Consider the following 19,456-nt stretch of genomic DNA (forward strand, 5'->3'; position numbering starts at 1 on the left):
CACAGCCCGAGCTATGTAATCGCTTCCATGTATGTCACGATACGATTGGGTTTGTGTGCGGTGATGTCCGGTGCGCGAGGTGAACGACTGGCGAAGAGGTTGGTGCTTGGGGTGTTGAGCTGGTGCGAAGTCATTCCAAAGAGCGTGTTAGGTGGAGGCGAAGAAGGAGCGGGAATAAGCGAGCGCTGCAGCACTGAAATCACGCAAAGGCAACGAACGCATAGAAATTCGCGTGCACCGACCAGCCAGCCACTGTCGTCGTCGTCGTCGTCGTCGTCTTCTTCTTTGTCGACTCGTCCCTTCCTTCCTCTCTTCCAACCAGCACTAACGCACGCTCAGTCTCCTGTCATGTCTGCACGATCGCTCATCCGAACTGCGCGCCCGCTGCGCACCGCCGTCACGCTGCCCGCGCACTCCACGTTCTCCGCCCTCCGCACCGCCACCCGCCAGCCCCTCCTTCTCCGCACCGCTGCTCCCTCGTACCGCACGTTCAGCACCACCCCGCTCGTGCGCTCCAAAGACACCACCTGGCAGTCCAAGGGCACGGTCAAGTACTCTGAGCTCAAGCCCGAAACCGAGTCGCCCTCCGGCGAGATCACGATCATCGACGTGCGCGAGCCCAACGAGGTCGCGCAGGGCATCATCCCCTCGGCCGTCAATGTGCCCCTCTCACAGTTCCAGAAAGCCTTTTCTGGCTCCGGTGGCGACTTTGTCCGCGACTTTGCCTTCCAGCGCCCAGAGTACGACGACAAGATCGTCTTCTACTGCAGGAGCGGCAAGCGCTCCCAACAGGCCCTTGAGTTTGCCCAGAAGAACGGCTGGTGGAAGTAAGTCACCACCTCGCATTCTTTGTGTACAAGACAGAATCGAAAGCTGACCATTGCTCTTGTGGAATCCAAATCGTGCGGCTCCTGCACAGTGTACGCAACTACGAAGGCTCATGGCTAGACTGGGTCCAGCAGGAAGAGGCGCGTGGCCAAGCGTCCAAGATCAAGGAAGACGACGACTAAGCCCGCCCTCGACGGTAATCCGCGCTTCGACGAGATACGGCCAGCGGAATCAAATCTACAGCCCAATTTGAAGTCAATCATGCTTCCCCAAAACGCCTCGCCAGCTCAAGGCGGAGTGAGCCCCAGTCGCAGTCCCATCGCCGCTCGATACGTGTTGCTGCTATTCGTACACTCTGCTGCGTTAGCTCTTGTTTCTCTCCGCGTGCGACTATGTTTACACGGCCGCAGCCATCTCGCGCGCCTGCTGTCGGACGCGCCTCTCGTAAGCGGTGGCATCCTTTTGAAACATGGTAAATGCCTCGCTCTGTGCAGGATCGTGCGGATTCGGATCGTTGAGCAGGTCCTGGATACCGAGCAGGATCTGCTTGATGGTGATGGCCGGCTTCCAGCCCTTATCTTCGTCGAGAATGCTGAGGCAGACGGTGCCCGATGGAAATACATTGGGGTGGAAGAGCGGAGGGGTGAACTTGCACTTGGGAGGTTTGCTCGGGTATTCCTCGGGGAAGATCATCTTGAGTTTGTAGATGCCACCTTCCCATGGTGTCTTGAGAGTGAGAATGCGGCGCCGATTCGAATACACAAATGAGTAAGTCAGGAATGAAGGTCAGTCCGTGTCCAATGCAGGGCGATGTGACGAAACTGTGAGTCGAAGAGAACGGAGACTTACGTTGGCCTTGCCTGGAATGCCTACTTCCCAGTTCATGAGATCGAGCGAGCCATCAGCAGCTTTTGCTGGGCGAGCGTAGAAGCCCTGCGCGATGCAGATAAGTCGAGATAAGATAAGGGAGGCAACAAGTGGAGTGAGTCGGAGGTCGAGGTCTCGGCGCTGAGCATTGGAACGGCTGGGAAACATACAAAAGGATGATCTTTGCGCCATTGCTTGCGCTCCTCTGCAAGTCGGTTTCTGCAGATGCCTGACATGCTGTAAAAGGTTTCCTAGACAGTGCGGTGCGACAACGATGTGATCGTGAGAAACACGGTGGCTTTAGTGAACAGACGGGTTGAATATGCAAGCGATGCCAGTGATCTGCACGAAGATCTCAGCTCGACGTCCGTGCGGGAAGCAGTGAGCCGAAGCGGAAGCTGCGGTGGAATGCAGGGTAAGGTGGAGCGCAATCAAGGATATGCAATCGAGGTAGGGTGTTGCAGCTGCCAACGTCGAAGAGTGGAACTGTGGCGAGCTGAATCGAGGATGAAAAGTACTCCTCGTACTAGCGGAGCAGGGGGTATCGATGGAGCAGAGTGAGGGTGACGATGATGGTCGTTGTGCTGAGAGGCAAGAACAAAGGAGAGGAGCGAGAAAGGGTTTCAAGGAAGACCAAGACGAGGGGTGCGGCAAAAGCAACACTCCAAATAGAACCGACTCAGCCGATCCCGCACAACCAACACTCTCCTTCCAATGCGATTATCGGGAAGAAGAAAGCCACGATCGCACGTGAACATCGACCTGTAGGCGCAAGGCAAATAAATGTGGCGGCCTAACAAATTCACGAAGATTGCCGATGCAACGCCGACGCCGCCCAATTCCTAGAGCATCGATCGACGTCGATTGCTTATCGCCTGTCTCCGCTCTGTCTGCTAAAGAGAGTTTGATCGAAGTCCTGCGTGCGTGCGTATAAGCTGCTGATATCACTATGTCACATTCAAGACGACGGGAGGCTTCTGCTGGTGCTCTACATGCCGATACGATTCAGCGGAAAACGAAAGCCGCTTAGCCAGGGCGACAAGCTCGTCATGGTGAGAGTATTGTATTCACCCGGCGAGCAATTTGGAGAGACAGAGCTGCGCTAAAGATTCAATTGCGCACTTCCAAGTGTTTTCAAATGCGGCAAGCACGTTGTTTCCAACATTTCAAGCTGAACGCGCGAACGGCCTTTCATCCGCGTACTGTTTGTATTCACACACTGCTCGAGTAACGTCACCGCGACTAGTCCCTACAGCTTAAATTTTGACGCTCTACTCGTGTGTAAGAGAGAGAGAGAGCTGAGTGTCTTCTGTACGCATGGAGGGCAAGAGAGCTACAGTAAACGCGTCGGCTTTCCAGCCTCTCTGCGTTCGAACAAGACAGGATGGGAATGGTCGCCATCTCCGTGGCGGTCAAAACGGGGTGTATACTGTGTGTAATTTGGGTTGGTGACGCCCGCTCCAGTTACGCTGAGCCAGGTTTCTGGCACACACAGACCGACTCACACAAAGGCGCTCACAAAGGCGCTCACTCGCTCGCTCGTTCGTTCCAAGGCTCATCAGCTCATCTTAGCAACGTCGTCCGGGAATGCGCTCTCCCCCCTCTCGCCGTTGGCTGTTCCTCGTTGATCGTCTGCTTCTCGACAGGAGGAACACCAAAACGATGCTTTTGTGTCCGTGTGAGAATGTGACTGTTGTTCTGAGGTCTGACAGATCTATCTAGAGACGGGCGGCTGGCGGCTGGCTGGCTAGCTGTCGGAGCGGCTTGACCTGCTCCACTCTTGAATTTGAGCTTTCCACTTTCCTTTTTTGCGAACGCGTTGCGTACTGCACTGGGCTGCTGCAAAAATTTCGACCCGAGGCAACTCCGGATTTCGACGCATCGACCCTCCTCGTCGCTCGCAGCTTTGGCTTGTCGTTGTCGTCGTCGTCGCCGTCATATCAACACCTTCTTTTCCCTCACATCCTTTTCCCGCATTTCATATATCCTTCGATAGCGTCTCGCAGACCATTGCCTTCGCCCGTACCCATCGTCCTCATCGCTCTCCGCACATCGTCTCTGCGGCGCGCAACCCCACGCGTATCTCCGGAAGATCATCTCGGCGACTATCTTTGTACCACTTCTACCACTCCCATTTGCTCTCTAGTCGTCCGTTTGCTGCACCTCTGTCAATACGCCACGGCGACAGCTCAGCGCGGATACATTCTCTCCGCTCTCCTGCCGGACACCGATAGCCTTATCAAGCACCCACCCACCTCCACTTGGCTCGACTTAGCAGCTCTGCCATCCTACGCATTCTTGCTCGAGTCGGCATCTCACTCGAATCATATCTGCACTTGGCGTCCCGTAAGACTACGATCTCGCGCTCCCTCCCATTGCAACTCGGTCTAGCGTCGTACACACGCAGCCTTTGTTGTTGTGGTGCACCGCCTCTCCATGGCAACGGTCGTGCCTCGCGCCAAGAAGCAGAGGACAATACCCGACGAGCTTGTTGGCCTCGCTCCCTTGTCTCTCCAAGGCGTCGATCCATCCGATCCCAGCATGCTCGCGCAACAGCACCCAGCACCCCACGCCGCGCACCAACAGCAATACCCATACAACAACGCTTCCTCTTCTTCCGCCATGTCGGCAGCTAGCACAAGCAGATCTATCAAGCCCGCTTCGGGCTTCCAAAGAGTCAACGAGTTCATCGGAGGCAAAGTTCAGGAAGTGTTTGTCATTGACGACGATACGCCTCCCCCCACTAACCCGCTCAGCGTCCAATCTGCCCGCGATCCGCATCTCGTTAACAACTACGCACACGTTAACGGCCATGCGGCTGGCGCGCCATACACATCAACACTCCACGGCTATGCGTCTGGCTCCGCAGCCGATCCACGTTACGACGCCAACGCGCATCTCACCAAGGGCAAACGCAAGGCGCAGGACAATGGCTCCAGTGCACGTCTCGCCGGCGCGCATCTCAACATGCTGCCCCACGATGCCGACCTTATCGCCCCCGCACCCCACCCGGGTCTCCAGGGCGTGCCTGGCGAAGCTCCCATTCCCAAGCGACGCAAGCGGAGCCATCCCGTCAAGCCAGACGATGCGCTTGCTGCCGGTGTCGCCTACGATCCCAATGGTGATGCTGCTACCGCAGGCCATCTCGCAGCCTCAGGCGCAGCAGGTCTGGTGCCGGCCAAACGACATGCACCGGAACTGGTCCAGGCAAGGGTGCAACCCAATTATCGCGGTGGCTATCCTGCAGGCTCAGGTGCGCTCGACTATGCAGCACGCTACGACCCGGCAGCAACCAACGCCGCCTTTGCACACGCGCATCCTGGCTACGAAGGGACTGCGAGCACACGCGACTCGTATGCTAGCTCTGCATCGTATGTCGCCGCCGCCGCAGCCAACAACGGGCCGGTCGACGACGACCAGGGTCATTTCATTGTCACCCCGGGTGATTATGTGACAAGTCGATACAAGATCTTGCGCCTGCTAGGTCAAGGCACCTTCGGCAAGGTGGTCGAGTGCTACGATAAGAAGCTGCGCAAGTACGTCGCCATCAAGATCATCCGTGCGGTGCAAAAGTACCGCGATGCGAGTCAGATCGAGATTCGCGTCCTGCGAACCTTGCGCGAAAACGACCCGAGTAACGAGAACAAGTGCATCCACCTGCTCGAAACGTTCAACTTTAAGAACCACGTTTGCATCGTCTCGGAGCTGCTGGGCAAGAGCGTGTTTGACTTTCTTAAAGAGAACAAGTTCCAGCCCTTCCCGCCGCTGCATATCTGGCAATTCGCCAAGCAGCTCATGCAGAGCGTGGCCTTTTTGCATCGATTGAACCTGGTGCACACCGACCTCAAGCCCGAAAACATCTTGCTTGTTAGCAGCGAGCATTCCATCGTGGCAACATCCAGAAGGCAGAACGCCAAGAGGAAGCATGTGCTGCACAACCCCGAGATTCGACTGATCGACTTTGGCTCTGCGACATTCAACGACGAGTTCCACTCTTCCGTCGTGTCGACACGGCACTACCGAGCACCAGAGATCATCTTGTCCATGGGCTGGTCTTTTCCTTGCGATGTGTGGTCGATCGGTTGCATCCTGGTGGAATTTTTCACGGGTGATGCCTTGTTCCAGACGCACGACAACCTCGAGCACCTCGCCATGATGGAAGCCGTCTTGGGCAAGATGCCAGACGACTACCGGCGCAAAGCGGAAACGTACAAACCCGAGTATTTCAAGCACGGCGCGCTCAAGTATCCGGTGCCCGAGACGAGCAAGGACAGCCGCAAATATGTCAAGCAGATGAAGAGGTTGCAGGATCTCATTGTCACCCCAGCGTCGCAGCCGCAGTATGCTAAGCACAACAGCAAGTTTTTGGATCTGCTCCGGAAGCTGTTGGAGTTTGATGCGGGCAAGAGGATCAAGGTGTCGGATGCGTTGAAGCATCCCTACTTTGCGCTGGATCCGGAGAAGGAAATCCCTCCCATGTGATCGTCTTTGCACCATTGGTTTGCTACTAGATGCGTTGCCACGCAGCATGATCGCTGCGTTATCGCTTCATCAAATCTCCCGTATATCCCTCTAGTACACTGTACGATTAGCACGCACCCGCATACAGCCTTTTCTTTCTTTCTCCCCTTCTGTATTGTTCTTGGTATGTGTACAGTATGATGAGCCGCCCGTCAAATCCGTAGCAGGAAGCATGACTTGGGTGATGAAGATGTGGGTGTGACAAAGCATTGGTGTGGGAAGTGGGGAGATTGAGGCTCGCTGAAAACGGGAGCCGTGCGTGGGCGGGAAACGAAAATCTAAATGCACGCGTGCGGTGTGTTGCATTCCGAATGTGCGTGTGTGTGAGAGCTCGAGAACAACACTTCTCTCCGCTTACTTTTAACACCCTCCACCAGCTTCCGCACTTCCATTCGTCACTTGCCACTCGCGTGCCAGCATCACACACCCCCACGAACGCACGCCCTAGTGGCATCGATACATCTCTCTCCACACAAGGGGACCCTCTGGCTCCACACGCGATCTCCCCTCCACCACTCCCGGACGACGCGCCAGCTAAGAGCGATGGATCCGGCGTTCTCGCTCGCCGACGAGCTGGCGGACCTCCACCACCCGCACCACGACCAGCACGAATTCGACGATGGTGATGACGGCGAGTTGCAGTTCCACCCACACCACCACCACCACCACCACCATAGCGCATACTCGCTGGACGACGAATTTGCACACGGAGGGGGAGCGGGCATGATGGGGTTGGAGGCGGAACTGGAGGGGTTGCATTTGGAGGCGGGGCCGGGGCGGGGACATGATCTGGCGTCCGAGTTGATGGGTGGCGAGGCGGGGGGGAGCTTGGCGGCTGAGCTGGATCCGGAGTTTGCGGATCGTGGGACCGCCGACGGGGCTCGATACTCGACAGCAGCGCATGGGGGGTCGGCATCTCCAGACCGCGCGGCTTCGCCTGCACCTGCGTCGGCGAGTACCAGTGTACCGCATCTGCCACCGACGGATATCACCGACACGCTCGAAGCTACCCAAGCCTTTCTTGCGCGCCTCTCGCGCCTCTCGTCCTCCTCGACCACCGCAAAGCCGTTAGAATCCTCGGCGGGATTTGAGGGGGAAGATACCGCCAACCTCGAGTCGGCGGCGGCGAGCTATCTGAAGCTGGTCTCGCAGTGCAGCATGGAACGAGAAGCACAACTACGCGAGCTGCGCGATCTCGACCGGCGCCTCGAACGCTCCACTGGACCTCTCAACCCCAGCTGGTCCGATCGAGCATCCACATCGATACCCGAAGAGTCGTTCTCCCCGCCCGCCTCCCCCACGTCCTCACGCCACGGCCGAACGACCTCGCTCAGCAGCGACACCACGGTCACGCTCCGCACCGTAGCCCCCCTAGTAGACACATCGCTGTTCGCACCGCTCTACACGTCGACCTCGTCGCTGCTCACCTCGCTGACCTCGCTGCATGAACACGCGCAGGTCGCCAAGGGCAGCACGGCGGATGCGGCGCGCAAGCTCAAGTCGGCCAAAGGGCTGATTGCACAGTGGAAGGCCGAGATGCAGAGTGCCGAGCAGAGCGAGCTGTGGATTGCGGCGCATTCGGACGAGAGGGCCGAGCGCGAGAGGAAGGGCGGCGTGTGGGTGCGTGAGCAGGTCGAGTGGTGCCGCAAGCGCTGGGAGGAGGCCGAGGGCCGTGCCGGGCTGCTCTTGACGCCCGTCTCGATTGCGCTTTGAAACCAACTCGCCAGGTTGTACAGGCATACCCCTTTCCACACGCACACTCTTGCAATGCATTCCCAGTCCGCAACACACAAGCCCATCCATCACACACAGTCACCCGCATGGTGCCTTCCTCATTGGCATGACCTAGACCATAGACATTGCTGACGCGCCCTCACTTTTTGTAGAAATAGTACATGAGCAAGTCGCACAGCGCCCGATCCGCCTGCTCGTGCGCCAACCCCAACGCGGCAAAGATGCGGTCATGACTCCCCGCCACGCCCTCGTCCACCGCGCGCTCGTTGACCCTCTTGAGCAGCGTTGTGGCCGTCAAGCGCGTGTCGGGCGTCGGCGCAGCCAGCGCTGCCACCAGCACCGGTTTCAAGCGCGGCAGGAAGTCCTCCAGCACCAGCTCGGCGGGCAGGCGCACCAGCAGCGGCGTAAACCCGGAGCGCAGCACAGCTGGAGTGCCAGCGTCGGCGGCGGAGGAGAGCAGCGCGTCGAACCCGAGCACGGGGTCGCAGTGCGTCGCCCAGGCGGTGAGGATGGTTTCGAAGCCTTGGAGCGCTGCTTTCTTGGCTACGACCGATGAGGAGGACGATGTGGGTACGGATGGCAGTGAGGCGATGGATCCGAGGACGAGGCTGAGCAGCTCGCCTTCTTTGGCTGTAGCGCTGAAGAGGGGGAATTGGTACTCAACTACTCGGTGCAGGACTACCTGCGCGCTCATCTGCAGCTCGCTGCTCACCCCGGTGTCCGCGCCCAAGTACCGCTTGAGTCCGTCCAGGAGCGAACTAAACAGCCCTCCATCCAGCCACGCCTCGGTGCTGTTCCTGAACAGCTCGCCATCGTCCCGTTTCACCTCGGCACGGTTGCCCAACGGCCCAGGCCGGAGAACCGTCTCATCACCCTCGTCCTCCTCCTCATCACCACCCTTCGTTGCGCTCAGATCCACTTTGAATTCGGCAGACAACCTCGCGAGCCGTCTGAACGTCCGCACATCCGCCGTGCCGCTGGTCAGCGCTGCAATCCACGACCACACCTCCGGTTTTGCTTTCGCCGGCGAAGGCGATACCCCCGGCTGTTGCGAGTCGAGGCGCTTCGCTCGGTTCTCCAGCGCATTTGTAGCTTTGGCGCCACTACCGCCGTTCGACAGCTGAGAAAACGTCTGACGCGACGGGGTCGATGATGACACTACCCGGCTCGACGTCGAGCGCGGGAAAGGATGCGTACCCTGAGCCGAAGGCGAAGGCGAGTACATCATCGAGACAGGTCTCGGCAGGCCAGAGCGACGAACAGCGGTTCCCGGCGTAGCCGAGGAAGCCGTACTCGAAGCACTCGAGGTCGAGACGGTTCGACTCGTTTTGCCCTGGGGCGTTTTTTGTAGCGAGTCGAGCGCACTCTGCCGCTCGATCAGCACCGATTGTGTTTTGAAAGCCCGCTGCCCACCAGCGGCGGTCGCAGAAGCGGGAAGCTTGAAAGGAGAATTGAAGTTCATACCCATCAGATCCATCGATGCGTCCTCTGGTGCGTTGAATTGTACAGTATCGTCTTCATCCGCCCCGTTGCTGCGCTGCGCCGTTGACAAGCGGGCCTGCTGTGTTGCGTCTGCCGTGACGTCTCCATCGTCGATTCCGCCAACACTGAGATTCTCCAGGTCGGCATCGAGCGCGTTGCCTGTCGCCGTAGTCGTTGCGGGTCGGTACGAACGAGGCGTGCTCGCTGTTGCATGCATCCGAGCTGACGGCGACGACACCGATCCAGACCCTTGCGACGAGAATGACGAGGTAGAAATAGCTCGGTTGCGAGCAGAGATGGGACTCAGTCCGGGCGAGCGAGGTTGAGAAGAAGTTTCGGAGCTCGTGCGGGACAGAGACGAGCTTGCAACGCGAGATTGAGGCGGTAGCTCGCGTGCCTGCGCGACAGGACTCGGACTGGTAGGCAGAGGCACCGCGATGGCTGTCTCGATGCGTTGATGTGCTGTAGGACTGACAAGTACCGATAGCTCGCTCGACGGTTTCAGGCTGCCTGCGTGGCCCGATTGCTGTTGAGAGCGGTGGCGGGCGGGCATGAATCCAGTGCTCTTCTTTTGCGTTGTGATTGGCGTAGTGTACTCTTCCGCCGGTGCTTGCTGTTGACGGTGTTGCTGGTATTGCTGCTGCTGCTGCTGCTGCTGCTGCTGCTGGAACTCCATTTGCTGCTGTTGCTGGAATTCCAGTTGCTGCTGTTCAGCCAGAGCAATCCGTGCAGCCGCGACACGAGCCTCGTGTGCGGCCGCGGCATCTTCCGCTTTCTTACGTTCCCTTTCCTGCGTCGCTTTGAGGGCCGCAGCCTTTTTGGCCTGGATGAGCGCCACAGATGCGCCGCCTGGTCTAACACGGGCAGGTGCGCCACTGGTCTTGGGTTTCTGCTCGATGATTGCCTCGGTCTCTACGTCGGCAGGCGCTAAAGCAGCAACCTGCTTCTTCGTCGACGGTTCGAGTGAGTTTAGAATAACATTGGCCTGGTCCGGCCAGTATCGATGAAAGATCCAAAAGGCTTCCCTGCTCTTTGTCCTCGCAGCAGGATTCGAATCGCCAACGCCTTTTCTGAGAGACTTGTCGAGCAAGTCCAAGCCGCCATGCGATTCGACGGCATGCTTGCGATGCGCTGCATGGTGGTTGAGCACGGTACAGATGTGCTCGGCAGCTGCAGTGCGAGCGGCGACGTTCTTGTCCTGGACACCTTGCCAGATGAGCTGGAGGTAGAGGGGCCGGAAGCTGACACTGACCATGATGGCAGCTGCAGCTTCTTGGGTGGCGTTGGCGATGAGTTTCTTGGTGAAACCAGCCATGCCCATGAGATGGATGAGGAAGGCCTCGACACAAGGAGCCAGATCGTCTCCCAGCTCGATAGCCAACTCTTGCACCAGATGCACAGCGTGCATGGATAGAGTGGTTCGCAGACTGGCGACGCACTTGAGGATGCCCTCTTGCACCGTCTTGAGGTGGCTGACAAAGAAAGCTTCTCCGAACTGACGGTGGGCGCCGGAGATGATGAGACCGCGGATCTTGATCATGGACTGCTCTCTGTTGAGCCAATTGTGTTCAGACTCTTTGGACTCGAAAAAGGGCATCATGGTTGCAAACGTACGTTCCAAGTCAGACCGCGAAGCGATGTAGACTGGACGTATGTCGTCGGCTGCAGCCGTCGCAGCTGCAGACATTGTTGTCGAAGATGTCGGAGCATGCGACGCTGAAGCTGAAGCAACCTTTGTGTATGAGCTCGGTGTTGGAGCGTCAGCAGCCTGCGAAGACGAGGATTGGAATCGTGTGGTGGGAGCAAACGAGGTTGCGGCTGGTGGACTGAGGACAGACGCAGAGGGCGCCGATGGTGCACCGAGTACTTCGAGAAGGATGGCGTCGGCGGTCTGTTTGCGTACAGCTCGTTTCTCGAGCTCTTTCTTCAAGTCAGCTTTGGCGGCGGGGGTTGCACTGCTGAAGAGCGAGACGAGAGTCGACCGTGCGCCTTCCCTGACAGTGGCGTCAGCATCCAGCAACAGTTCCACCGTGATGGGGAGCAGAGGTCTGACGGGATACTTTTCGCAATTCTGACGCAAAATGGGCAGAAGAAGCACCGACTGCTCTCTGATTCTTGCAAATTTGGCGGCTAGACCTGCCTCGCGAAGTGTGCGTTCAAAGATGCCGAGAGGTGTTTCTGTTTCCTTGCCCTTGCCGGAGGTGGTGAGGTGACCGGAACTGATAGTGTAAGCAGCGTTTCCAAGTTCGATAAGGGCTGTTCGTGCAGCTTCCCTGACGCGTTCCTTTTGATCGCCGAGCTTTTCGATAACAAGCAGGCTGACCGAGTTGATGAGCATGCGGACATTGTGGTTGAGGATGGAATGCGATTCTGTTCCGTCTCCAGAGTAGATCATGGAAGCATACGTTGAGATGAACGAGAGCGAAGCAGTGCTGAGGGACTGATTGGCATGCTTTAGAGCAACCTTGACGGCTGAGGTGACGGCATCTGCTTCGACGACGTAGCCAGCGGATTCGAGTTGGGACTGCAACGAGTGCAAAGAAGCGACCCTTTTGTCGACATCGACGTTGGACTCTATGCGCTGTGCGAGTTCGTAGATGGCATCGGGGTCCGCCATGGTTGATGTTCGAAGACTCGAAGAAATGCCGGTGAGCCTCGCGCGTCCTTGGCTCGAGCGCAAAGTGGAGAAAGACAAATGAGAGACGATGGTCCGGCAGCCGTAGAATGATTGGCGTGTAGGCTTGAAGCTGGAATAGCAGTGGAGGACAGTAGGCTCAAAGGCGACAGGGGAAGGTAGTGAGCGTGATGGTCGCCGTCAGGAAGAAAGGGTCATGGGCGGCAAAAGGAAGGCGCATCTGCAGCCTTTTCTGTTCATCTTCTGTTGTTCTCAAGAGCTGCAGCAATTCGCGCCCATCGTCACAAAAAAGTGTTGCTCTGCTCGCGCGCCTCTACCTCTCTACATCAACGCCAAACATCAAGCAGCTCATCAACGACGCGTCTCGGCCATTCCGGGCAGCGCCACAGTATCTACGGTCTAACATGGTTCTGTTTCCCGTCAATGCCTCCACTTTGGGCGCCGCATGCAACTTTTTACTCTGAACCCTTCCTTCTCGAAATGCTGAGTCGTTTCCTCAACACCACACAAACGCCTCGACGGACATCGTCCCATTCACACTTCTAATGTCGCGGCGCAAGAAGGAACTGCAAACTGTCAGTCCCCCGAAGGACTTCGATGAACTCTATGTCGAGAACGACTCGGTCGACGATGAAATCGCACGCGAGCTTGAGGAAGAACGGCAGAAGATCCTTGCTGCAGCCGGTCAACCTAAGGAAACAGCTTCGCATCTTGACAGCAACGATGGGCAAAATAACACAGAGGATGATAGCGATACATACGGTGACTCGGACGTTGAAGAGGATGCGAATGTTGTAGACGAGGATGAGGACTCGGCAGACGAGTGGCAACCTCCCGAGCCAGTTTCCAAGTCCACACGACGCAGTAAACGTGGGAGACATAAGTCGAGTTCAGAGGACAGCAATGACGAAGCAGTTGCCGATATATCCGACGAGGATAGTCTCAAACCTGTCGCGAAGAAACCGAAAAAGGCCGCCAGCAGAAAGTTGAATGGTGTCAAATCGAAAGCCAGAGCTAAAACTCCTAGGTCGGACCTACCAATACCCAGAACAGCCGACGACGCGGTCGAACAAGAAGCATACGACTCATTCGACGAACAAGCAGAGCGCGTACAAGCCGAAGCCGAAGCAGCGGCAGCATGGGCTGACGTGCGGCGTCGCAAGGAAGCTGCTCAAGCCCAACCCACGACAACTGGCTCCACCTCAGACAACACGGCCACCACTTCCTCGAACAAAACGCCGCAAGCCTCCACACCCTCCCTCACAGCATGGCTCGGCAAAGGTCCCTCCGCCTCTTCCTCTGTCGCTGAGCTTGCCGCCGCCGTGCCCATGCCCACTACCTGCCCCGCTGCGCAGATCGCCGACCGTAACTCGCTTTTCGTCGGCTACGTCTACCCGCTCACTACCCCTGCCCCCGCGTACATCTCCACGCTTCTCTCGCACCTCGCTCGCGTCGTACACCCGACTGTCCCGACAGACCTCCTCCCCCCACAATTCGCCAATGCGCCCTCGAACAAGCGTGGATCGTCGCATGACATGTACGCCTACCGCGTGCTCGAGCTGAAACGCGGGCGCACAGGGGTAGCGGGCCCGGATGACTTCTCGCTGCAGGAAGACAAGGAGGATGACGGTGAGCGGTGGGGTGGCGACCGCGTCTTGAGAGTTACGAGAGAGGAGGGCGCGGCGGATGTGCTCGTGGTCGTGAGCAGATGGTATGGAGGGGAGCTGCTGGGTCCAGTGCGGTTTGAGCATATCGAGAATGCGGCGAGAGCGGCCTTGGTGGAGCATATAGCGAAGGTGGAGGTGGACGAGTTCAGGCAGAGGATTCAATACCTCGATCGCAAGATTGCAAAAGCGAAAGCATTGGTGCAGGGGAACGAGGTGCGAGAGGAGGTTGGAAAGTATGAAGGGCTGACGGTCGAGAAGGCGCAGCGATTGTGGTTGGCCAGGCAGAAGGCCTTGGATGCGCTGCAGAAGCGGCTGAGCTCTCAACCGCCGCCTTCTCAAGAGCGTGATGTCGTAGAGCAGCAGCAAGCCGCGTCCCCTGAAAAGACTGCGCCAGTCCAGGCTGCAGCCGCATCCCCCTCCCCAACACACGAACCAACACACGAACTGCCACACGAGACTCCAGAGGGGCAACACGCAACAGTCAAAGACGAACCTCGCTCGCCCGACGATCCCGTACCCACAGCATCGCCTCAATCGCAAATCAAACTAGAACCAGCACACAGCACTTTGACGTCACCAACACACATCAAGGACGAGCGGTCACCCTCTGCTCTCGAGGACGCTGACCAAGACGTGAAACTCATGGTCAAACTGGAGCCCGCACATGATGAGGGCGATCTGACTGGATGGGACGATCTTTCCTGAGCCTCTTACTATTTAACGCACTCCTGTACAACACCATACTCACCGCCGTTCTGTATTGGAACCAATTGATGAAAAGACACAAACGTGTATGCTGTCACCTTGCCAGAAAAAGACTCTGCATTTCTAATCGGCCGCCTGCCTGCGCAACAACTAGGAAAAGTAGAACTGGTCGTTCTTCTTCTTGGCCTGCACCTCCTGGATGCCGCCATGGAAATGCTCATGGTCCAAGACGGTGGCGCCCTCCCTCAACGCGATCATCCCGGCTTCTACGCACACGGCCTTGAGCTGCGCACCATTCATCTCGTCTGTCGACCTCGCCAGCTCTTCAAAGTTGACGTTGGGCCCGACCGCCATTTTCCTGCTGTGAATCTCCATGATCCTCGCTCTAGCCTCTTCGTTGGGCAGAGGAAATTCGATCTTCCTGTCCAGGCGTCCGGAACGCAGCAGAGCGGGGTCGAGGATGTCAATGCGGTTGGTGGCGGCGATGACTTTGATGCGCTCGTCCGACGAGAAGCCGTCGAGCTGGTTGAGCAGTTCGAGCATTGTTCGCTGTACTTCGCGGTCACCGCTCTTTTGCGAGTCGAAACGTTTGGTGCCTATCGCGTCAAGTTCGTCGATGAAGATGATCGCAGGTGCTTTTTCTTTGGCCAGCTCGAAAGCGTCACGGACGAGCTTCGCGCCGTCGCCGATGAACATCTGCACGAGCGATGGGCCGGCGAGTTTCAGGTAGCATGCGTTGGTCTGGGCGGCACACGCACGGGCTAGCAGCGTCTTGCCCGTACCGGGCGGGCCGTACATGAGGGCACCTTTGGGAGGTCGGATTCCCAAATTCTTGAACTTCTGCTCTTGCTGCATAGGCAGTACGATGGCTTCGACGAGCTCTTCAATCTGCTTGTCCAGTCCACCAATGTCCGTGTACGTCTCGGTGGGTCGTTCGTCGACTTCCATCGCTTTGACACGCGAGTCGTATTCGGCGGGCAGCTTGTCGAGCACCAAGTAGCTGTCCTTGTTGACACCGATCAGGTCACCGGGACGGAGCTCTTCCGCAGGTACAAGACCGATGAGGGGCAAGAAGATCGTCTGACGTGTACTCGTCTTGATGACTGCGCATTTTCCCTTCCTCCTCGCATCCAGGTCGACATTAGCACCTTCCTCGGAGTCCTCGTCGATATCCGGATCGATGTCAAGAATTTCGACTACGTTTCCGACAAGGTAAGGCAACATCTTGTTCTGCTTGATCTTGTCCGAATTGTCCTTGATCATGTCGCGCTTGGACGACTGTTCGTGCATCAAACGCATGTGTTCGGAGCGCATCACCTTGACGTCGTTTTCGAGCAGACGCGTGCGAGTCTGGATCTCGTCGATGGACGCGTTGAGGATCTCTGCGTCAAGAGGCTCCTCTTCGGGCTCGGCTGGCGCCATCTTTGCGTCACCGTCTGCTGCAGCAGCGTTGGACGAGGAAGAAGGACCAGCTTGAGACGGCTCGGCGGCAGGCTGCTGGCGGTCTTCGCCGTTGGGAGGCTGTGCGTCCGACATGTTGCTCTCTGTTGCAGGTTGTGTGTCGGTCCGTGGCGAGGTGTTGCGGGTGCCGAAGTGAGATGCTGAACACAGTCAGATGTTTCGATGAATGCTGGACGGCTGTGGTCGGCTTGTGAGACGATGCAAGACAAAGGAACGTGCAGCACTGAGAAAGCGTATAGAGAGAGGGAAGGATGATGGTTGCGAAGTGCATTTCGAGCTGAGCCAGAGCTTGTGCGGTGTGTGTGGTTCGTGGCTTTGCGCTTTAAAGTGGAGTGTCTTCGATCACAAAATTCAAGGCTCGCGCGTCCTCCTTCGCGGTCCAAAGCGATTTCGACGCTTGAGGCCAGATATATGTCGCGATCTAACATTTAACGACCAAAAGACCCCTTTAGTTTGCCCCATGACTCCCCATGCTCGCGGAGCCTCTTGTTCAAGAGCTGCCTACGTTGCCTCGAAGTACAGAACCCTGTCAGACTAGTGCGACGGTGGGATCAAAGATGCGAATCATGAATCAATTCAGTGATACATCGACTGCTACACAATTCACGCATCAGCCGTGTACGACCGACTCGCCTTGGTAATGACCCCATTCTCAACCAGTTTCATCCGTAACAGCAATCGCCTCGTCTCCCGGCACCGCTTGTCACCCAGTTCCAATGCCGAGTCAAACACCGCTCTGCGCGGATCCTTAGTCTGATACTCGAGCGTCTGACTGATCGCGTCGATCCGCGCATCGCCCACCTCAGCTGCCTTCCCGGGCAAATTCTTAAACTCTTCCCGCTCAATACACGCCACCAGCTCCTCGGTCATCTGCTCCACCGTCCATCCGAAGGCTGCAGCCAGACGTGCGATCCTGATCCGGTCGAACGGCGTGATGAACTGTCGGAGTGCTCGTCTGGTCAGAATCTGGCGCAGATTCTGCAGATGTGGTGCAAGATACGGATCCAAAAGGTGACGCGTCTGGTGCTGGTCCAGGATCTCACCGACTCTCTTGAACTGCGCCGCGCTGAATGCCTCGAGCAGCTCGCGGACGTACGGTTCGTGCTCGAGAAAGCCGCGGAACTTGGTGCTCTCGAGCACTTGGGTCTTGAGAGCAGCGCGATCCATCGTGGCCAAGCTGCAGAGCGCCACGTAGATCGAAACATCTGAAGGCGTGATGATGTCCGAGAAGGAAGCACTGTGAGCTGGATCAAGGCTCAGCAAGTTCTTCGCTGCGGCATTGTACAGACCTCTGCACATGAGGGCCACAGCATCGGCAGCACGCAGCTTTGCACCCGTCTCGGCAACGAGCTTTCTCGCTGCGGCCTGAGATGCGCTTTCACCGCTCGATCCTGCCTGCGTGTTTGCAGAAGAGGTAGAAGACATGGTCGGCATTGCTGCGCTTCCACCTGCACGGAAGAGCGCACCGATCGCGTCTGCTCCTGCTGTAGACGCACCCTTGGTCGGGGGAGCAATACCAGAAGTGCCTAGCGAGCTGAGCTTCCTGCCTCCAGCGCTTCCAGAAGGCACATACGACTCGAGTACACCTTCGGCCTTGCTGACAAATGTCTGGACGTTGCTCCAGTTCTCGAGCCGAAGCGACACCTCTATCACGTTCATGCACATCTCGATAACATGGTCCGTTGTGGAGCAGTAGTCTCGCGTCTTGGTGTACGACTTGAGCGCCTCCTGATAGTCGCCCGTGTCCCAAAAATGATCGCCGAGATCTCGGTGGGCCATGCGGATCGATTCCTTGATAAGGTTGTTCTGGTAGTTGCGCATTTCGAGTTCAAGCTTTTCACGCTCGGCATTATTGCGCTGCTGCGTCGACTGGATCCATTCCGAGTCGGCTGCAATGCGGTACGATGCTGGAACGAGGTTGCTCGTTTCCGGCTCGGTGTTGTGGACGGTGATCATGCTCTGGTAGGCCGTAACATCTCGAGTATTTTCCTTGAGAAAGTCGATGGCAGCCTTGCTGCATCTACTGCGTAGCGGTGGGCAGTGCGTTGCGATGTACATCAGTCGATGAGCGCGCGCATTGCCAGAGTAGGCAGAGGTGTATGCCTCCCAATCAAAGTTGTCAGTGGGACGGAATGGGACATTCTTCAGAGAAATCTGCGATGACAACGAGGAGGTGGAAGCGATCCTGGAAGATGCCTCAGCTGGAGCTGCTGATACATCGTCCATCTTGATCGGCCCTTTTGAAAGGTTGATGCCTAATGGTTGATGGTGGTGACTACCGTAGTCTTTGTAGTGCGCATGATAAAGTCGTGATGTCTCTTCTTGCTCAGCCTCGCTTTGAGGTGGAGGCTCGAGCGCAGACTCGGCGCGCAGTTTCTTGTTGTGCGCCCCGATCTTACATTCGAGAAAATGCTCAACTCCACTCAACGCTCGAAGTTTTTTTGGACGTTGGGTGCTCTCCCTTTTTTTTCCTCCTTGACCTCGCTCTCCATGGTCTTGACCATATTCATCGAAGAACACCCCCTCCCACCCCAACGCAAGCACCATGTCAAGGTACGACAGGAGAAGGGTCAATGGACCGCCTAGCTATGTTCCTATCTACGACTCGGCCAGCTCCACCGCTGCCATCGCATCCACCTCGGCACCCATCGCAACCACATCGCAGCTGAGACCTGACAAGCGGTCATACGCCGACCTGAGGCCCATTTTCCTACAAACAAACCTCGTTCCGTCTGCATCAGGCAGCTCGTATGTCGAAATTGGCGATTTGAAGCTTGCTTGCTCCGTGTTTGGTCCTCGACAGGTCAAAGGACGACAGTACAGCGGCAAGGCAGAGTTGAACGTCGAGGTCAAGTTTGCGCCCTTTTCGAGCCGGAGGAGGAGAAAGCCAGGGAAGACGACGGAAAGCGCGCATCTCTCGAGCGTGCTGCATCAAGCGCTGCTGCCATCTTTGCGGCTCGACTTGCTGCCCAAAGCGTCGCTCGACATCCACATTATGGTACTCCAAACGGATGGGTTGGAGGAATGCTGCATCGCCGCTGCGTGTATCGCTGCGTCAACCGCGCTTGCTTCAGCGGGCATCGAGATGTACGGCATTGTCGTAGGGACCGTCGCTCTCATCCCTTCGTCTGTTGAACTAGCTCACGACAAACGCATACTTCTCGACCCGAGTTCAGCCGACCTTGGGCTCGTCTCGGGCATGAAGACCGCTTCGAGAGTGCTCATGTGTGGCATGCCCGCCTTGGCTTCGGTGACGTGCCTGAACGTCTCAGCTGGTTCAAACCAGCTCATGTTGAAGAGCCAAAACCCACGAAGCATGTCGCTATGCGCCGGCGTCGAGGCAGATACCCTCGACGAAGCTCTCGCCGCCATTAACGCAGGCTTGGTCGACATCCACAAGGTCGTCGCTCAAGCCCTTGCTGAGGACTTTCAACGTCGAAGCGCCTTGACGAACTCGAGCACTCCGCACTGAACGCACCACAGCAATGTCATTTGAAGTACTTGGTTCGCTCGCTCACTCACCCCTCTCCGTGTGAACTCGAATTGTGCTTTTCTG

General features: G+C 57.3%; 9 protein-coding genes across 9 annotated transcripts; 5 read left to right on the forward strand and 4 right to left on the reverse strand.

The window, feature by feature from the left end:
- Window positions 1–348: 348 nt before the first annotated feature.
- EX895_002108 (uncharacterized protein) lies at window positions 349–1,010 on the forward strand (the record flags this gene model as incomplete). The annotated part of the gene is made up of 2 exons (XM_029882707.1): window positions 349–827; window positions 920–1,010. The coding sequence occupies 2 exons, from the start codon at window positions 349–351 to the stop codon at window positions 1,008–1,010; spliced, it is 570 nt and encodes a 189-aa protein (XP_029740852.1).
- A 214-nt stretch (window positions 1,011–1,224) lies between these two features.
- EX895_002109 (uncharacterized protein) lies at window positions 1,225–1,931 on the reverse strand (the record flags this gene model as incomplete). The annotated part of the gene is made up of 3 exons (XM_029882708.1): window positions 1,225–1,554; window positions 1,678–1,761; window positions 1,866–1,931. The coding sequence occupies 3 exons, from the start codon at window positions 1,929–1,931 to the stop codon at window positions 1,225–1,227; spliced, it is 480 nt and encodes a 159-aa protein (XP_029740853.1).
- A 2,305-nt stretch (window positions 1,932–4,236) lies between these two features.
- EX895_002110 (uncharacterized protein) lies at window positions 4,237–6,177 on the forward strand (the record flags this gene model as incomplete). The annotated part of the gene is made up of 1 exon (XM_029882709.1): window positions 4,237–6,177. The coding sequence occupies one exon, from the start codon at window positions 4,237–4,239 to the stop codon at window positions 6,175–6,177; it is 1,941 nt and encodes a 646-aa protein (XP_029740854.1).
- Window positions 6,178–6,759: 582 nt separating this feature from the next.
- EX895_002111 (uncharacterized protein) lies at window positions 6,760–7,929 on the forward strand (the record flags this gene model as incomplete). The annotated part of the gene is made up of 1 exon (XM_029882710.1): window positions 6,760–7,929. One exon carries the CDS (start codon window positions 6,760–6,762, stop codon window positions 7,927–7,929), a length of 1,170 nt encoding a protein of 389 aa, XP_029740855.1.
- Window positions 7,930–8,089: 160 nt separating this feature from the next.
- Window positions 8,090–12,049, reverse strand: EX895_002112 (uncharacterized protein; the record flags this gene model as incomplete). Its single annotated transcript, XM_029882711.1, has 1 exon — window positions 8,090–12,049. One exon carries the CDS (start codon window positions 12,047–12,049, stop codon window positions 8,090–8,092), a length of 3,960 nt encoding a protein of 1,319 aa, XP_029740856.1.
- Window positions 12,050–12,612: 563 nt separating this feature from the next.
- Window positions 12,613–14,439, forward strand: EX895_002113 (uncharacterized protein; the record flags this gene model as incomplete). The annotated part of the gene is made up of 1 exon (XM_029882712.1): window positions 12,613–14,439. The coding sequence occupies one exon, from the start codon at window positions 12,613–12,615 to the stop codon at window positions 14,437–14,439; it is 1,827 nt and encodes a 608-aa protein (XP_029740857.1).
- Window positions 14,440–14,589: 150 nt separating this feature from the next.
- Window positions 14,590–15,975, reverse strand: EX895_002114 (uncharacterized protein; the record flags this gene model as incomplete). Its single annotated transcript, XM_029882713.1, has 1 exon — window positions 14,590–15,975. One exon carries the CDS (start codon window positions 15,973–15,975, stop codon window positions 14,590–14,592), a length of 1,386 nt encoding a protein of 461 aa, XP_029740858.1.
- Window positions 15,976–16,503: 528 nt separating this feature from the next.
- On the reverse strand, window positions 16,504–18,126 carry EX895_002115 (uncharacterized protein; the record flags this gene model as incomplete). The annotated part of the gene is made up of 1 exon (XM_029882714.1): window positions 16,504–18,126. One exon carries the CDS (start codon window positions 18,124–18,126, stop codon window positions 16,504–16,506), a length of 1,623 nt encoding a protein of 540 aa, XP_029740859.1.
- A 319-nt stretch (window positions 18,127–18,445) lies between these two features.
- Window positions 18,446–19,372, forward strand: EX895_002116 (uncharacterized protein; the record flags this gene model as incomplete). Its single annotated transcript, XM_029882715.1, has 1 exon — window positions 18,446–19,372. One exon carries the CDS (start codon window positions 18,446–18,448, stop codon window positions 19,370–19,372), a length of 927 nt encoding a protein of 308 aa, XP_029740860.1.
- Window positions 19,373–19,456: the final 84 nt, after the last annotated feature.

Source organism: Sporisorium graminicola, chromosome SGRAM_13, assembly GCF_005498985.1.
Source record: "Sporisorium graminicola strain CBS 10092 chromosome SGRAM_13, whole genome shotgun sequence".
Lineage (NCBI taxonomy): Eukaryota > Fungi > Basidiomycota > Ustilaginomycetes > Ustilaginales > Ustilaginaceae > Sporisorium > Sporisorium graminicola.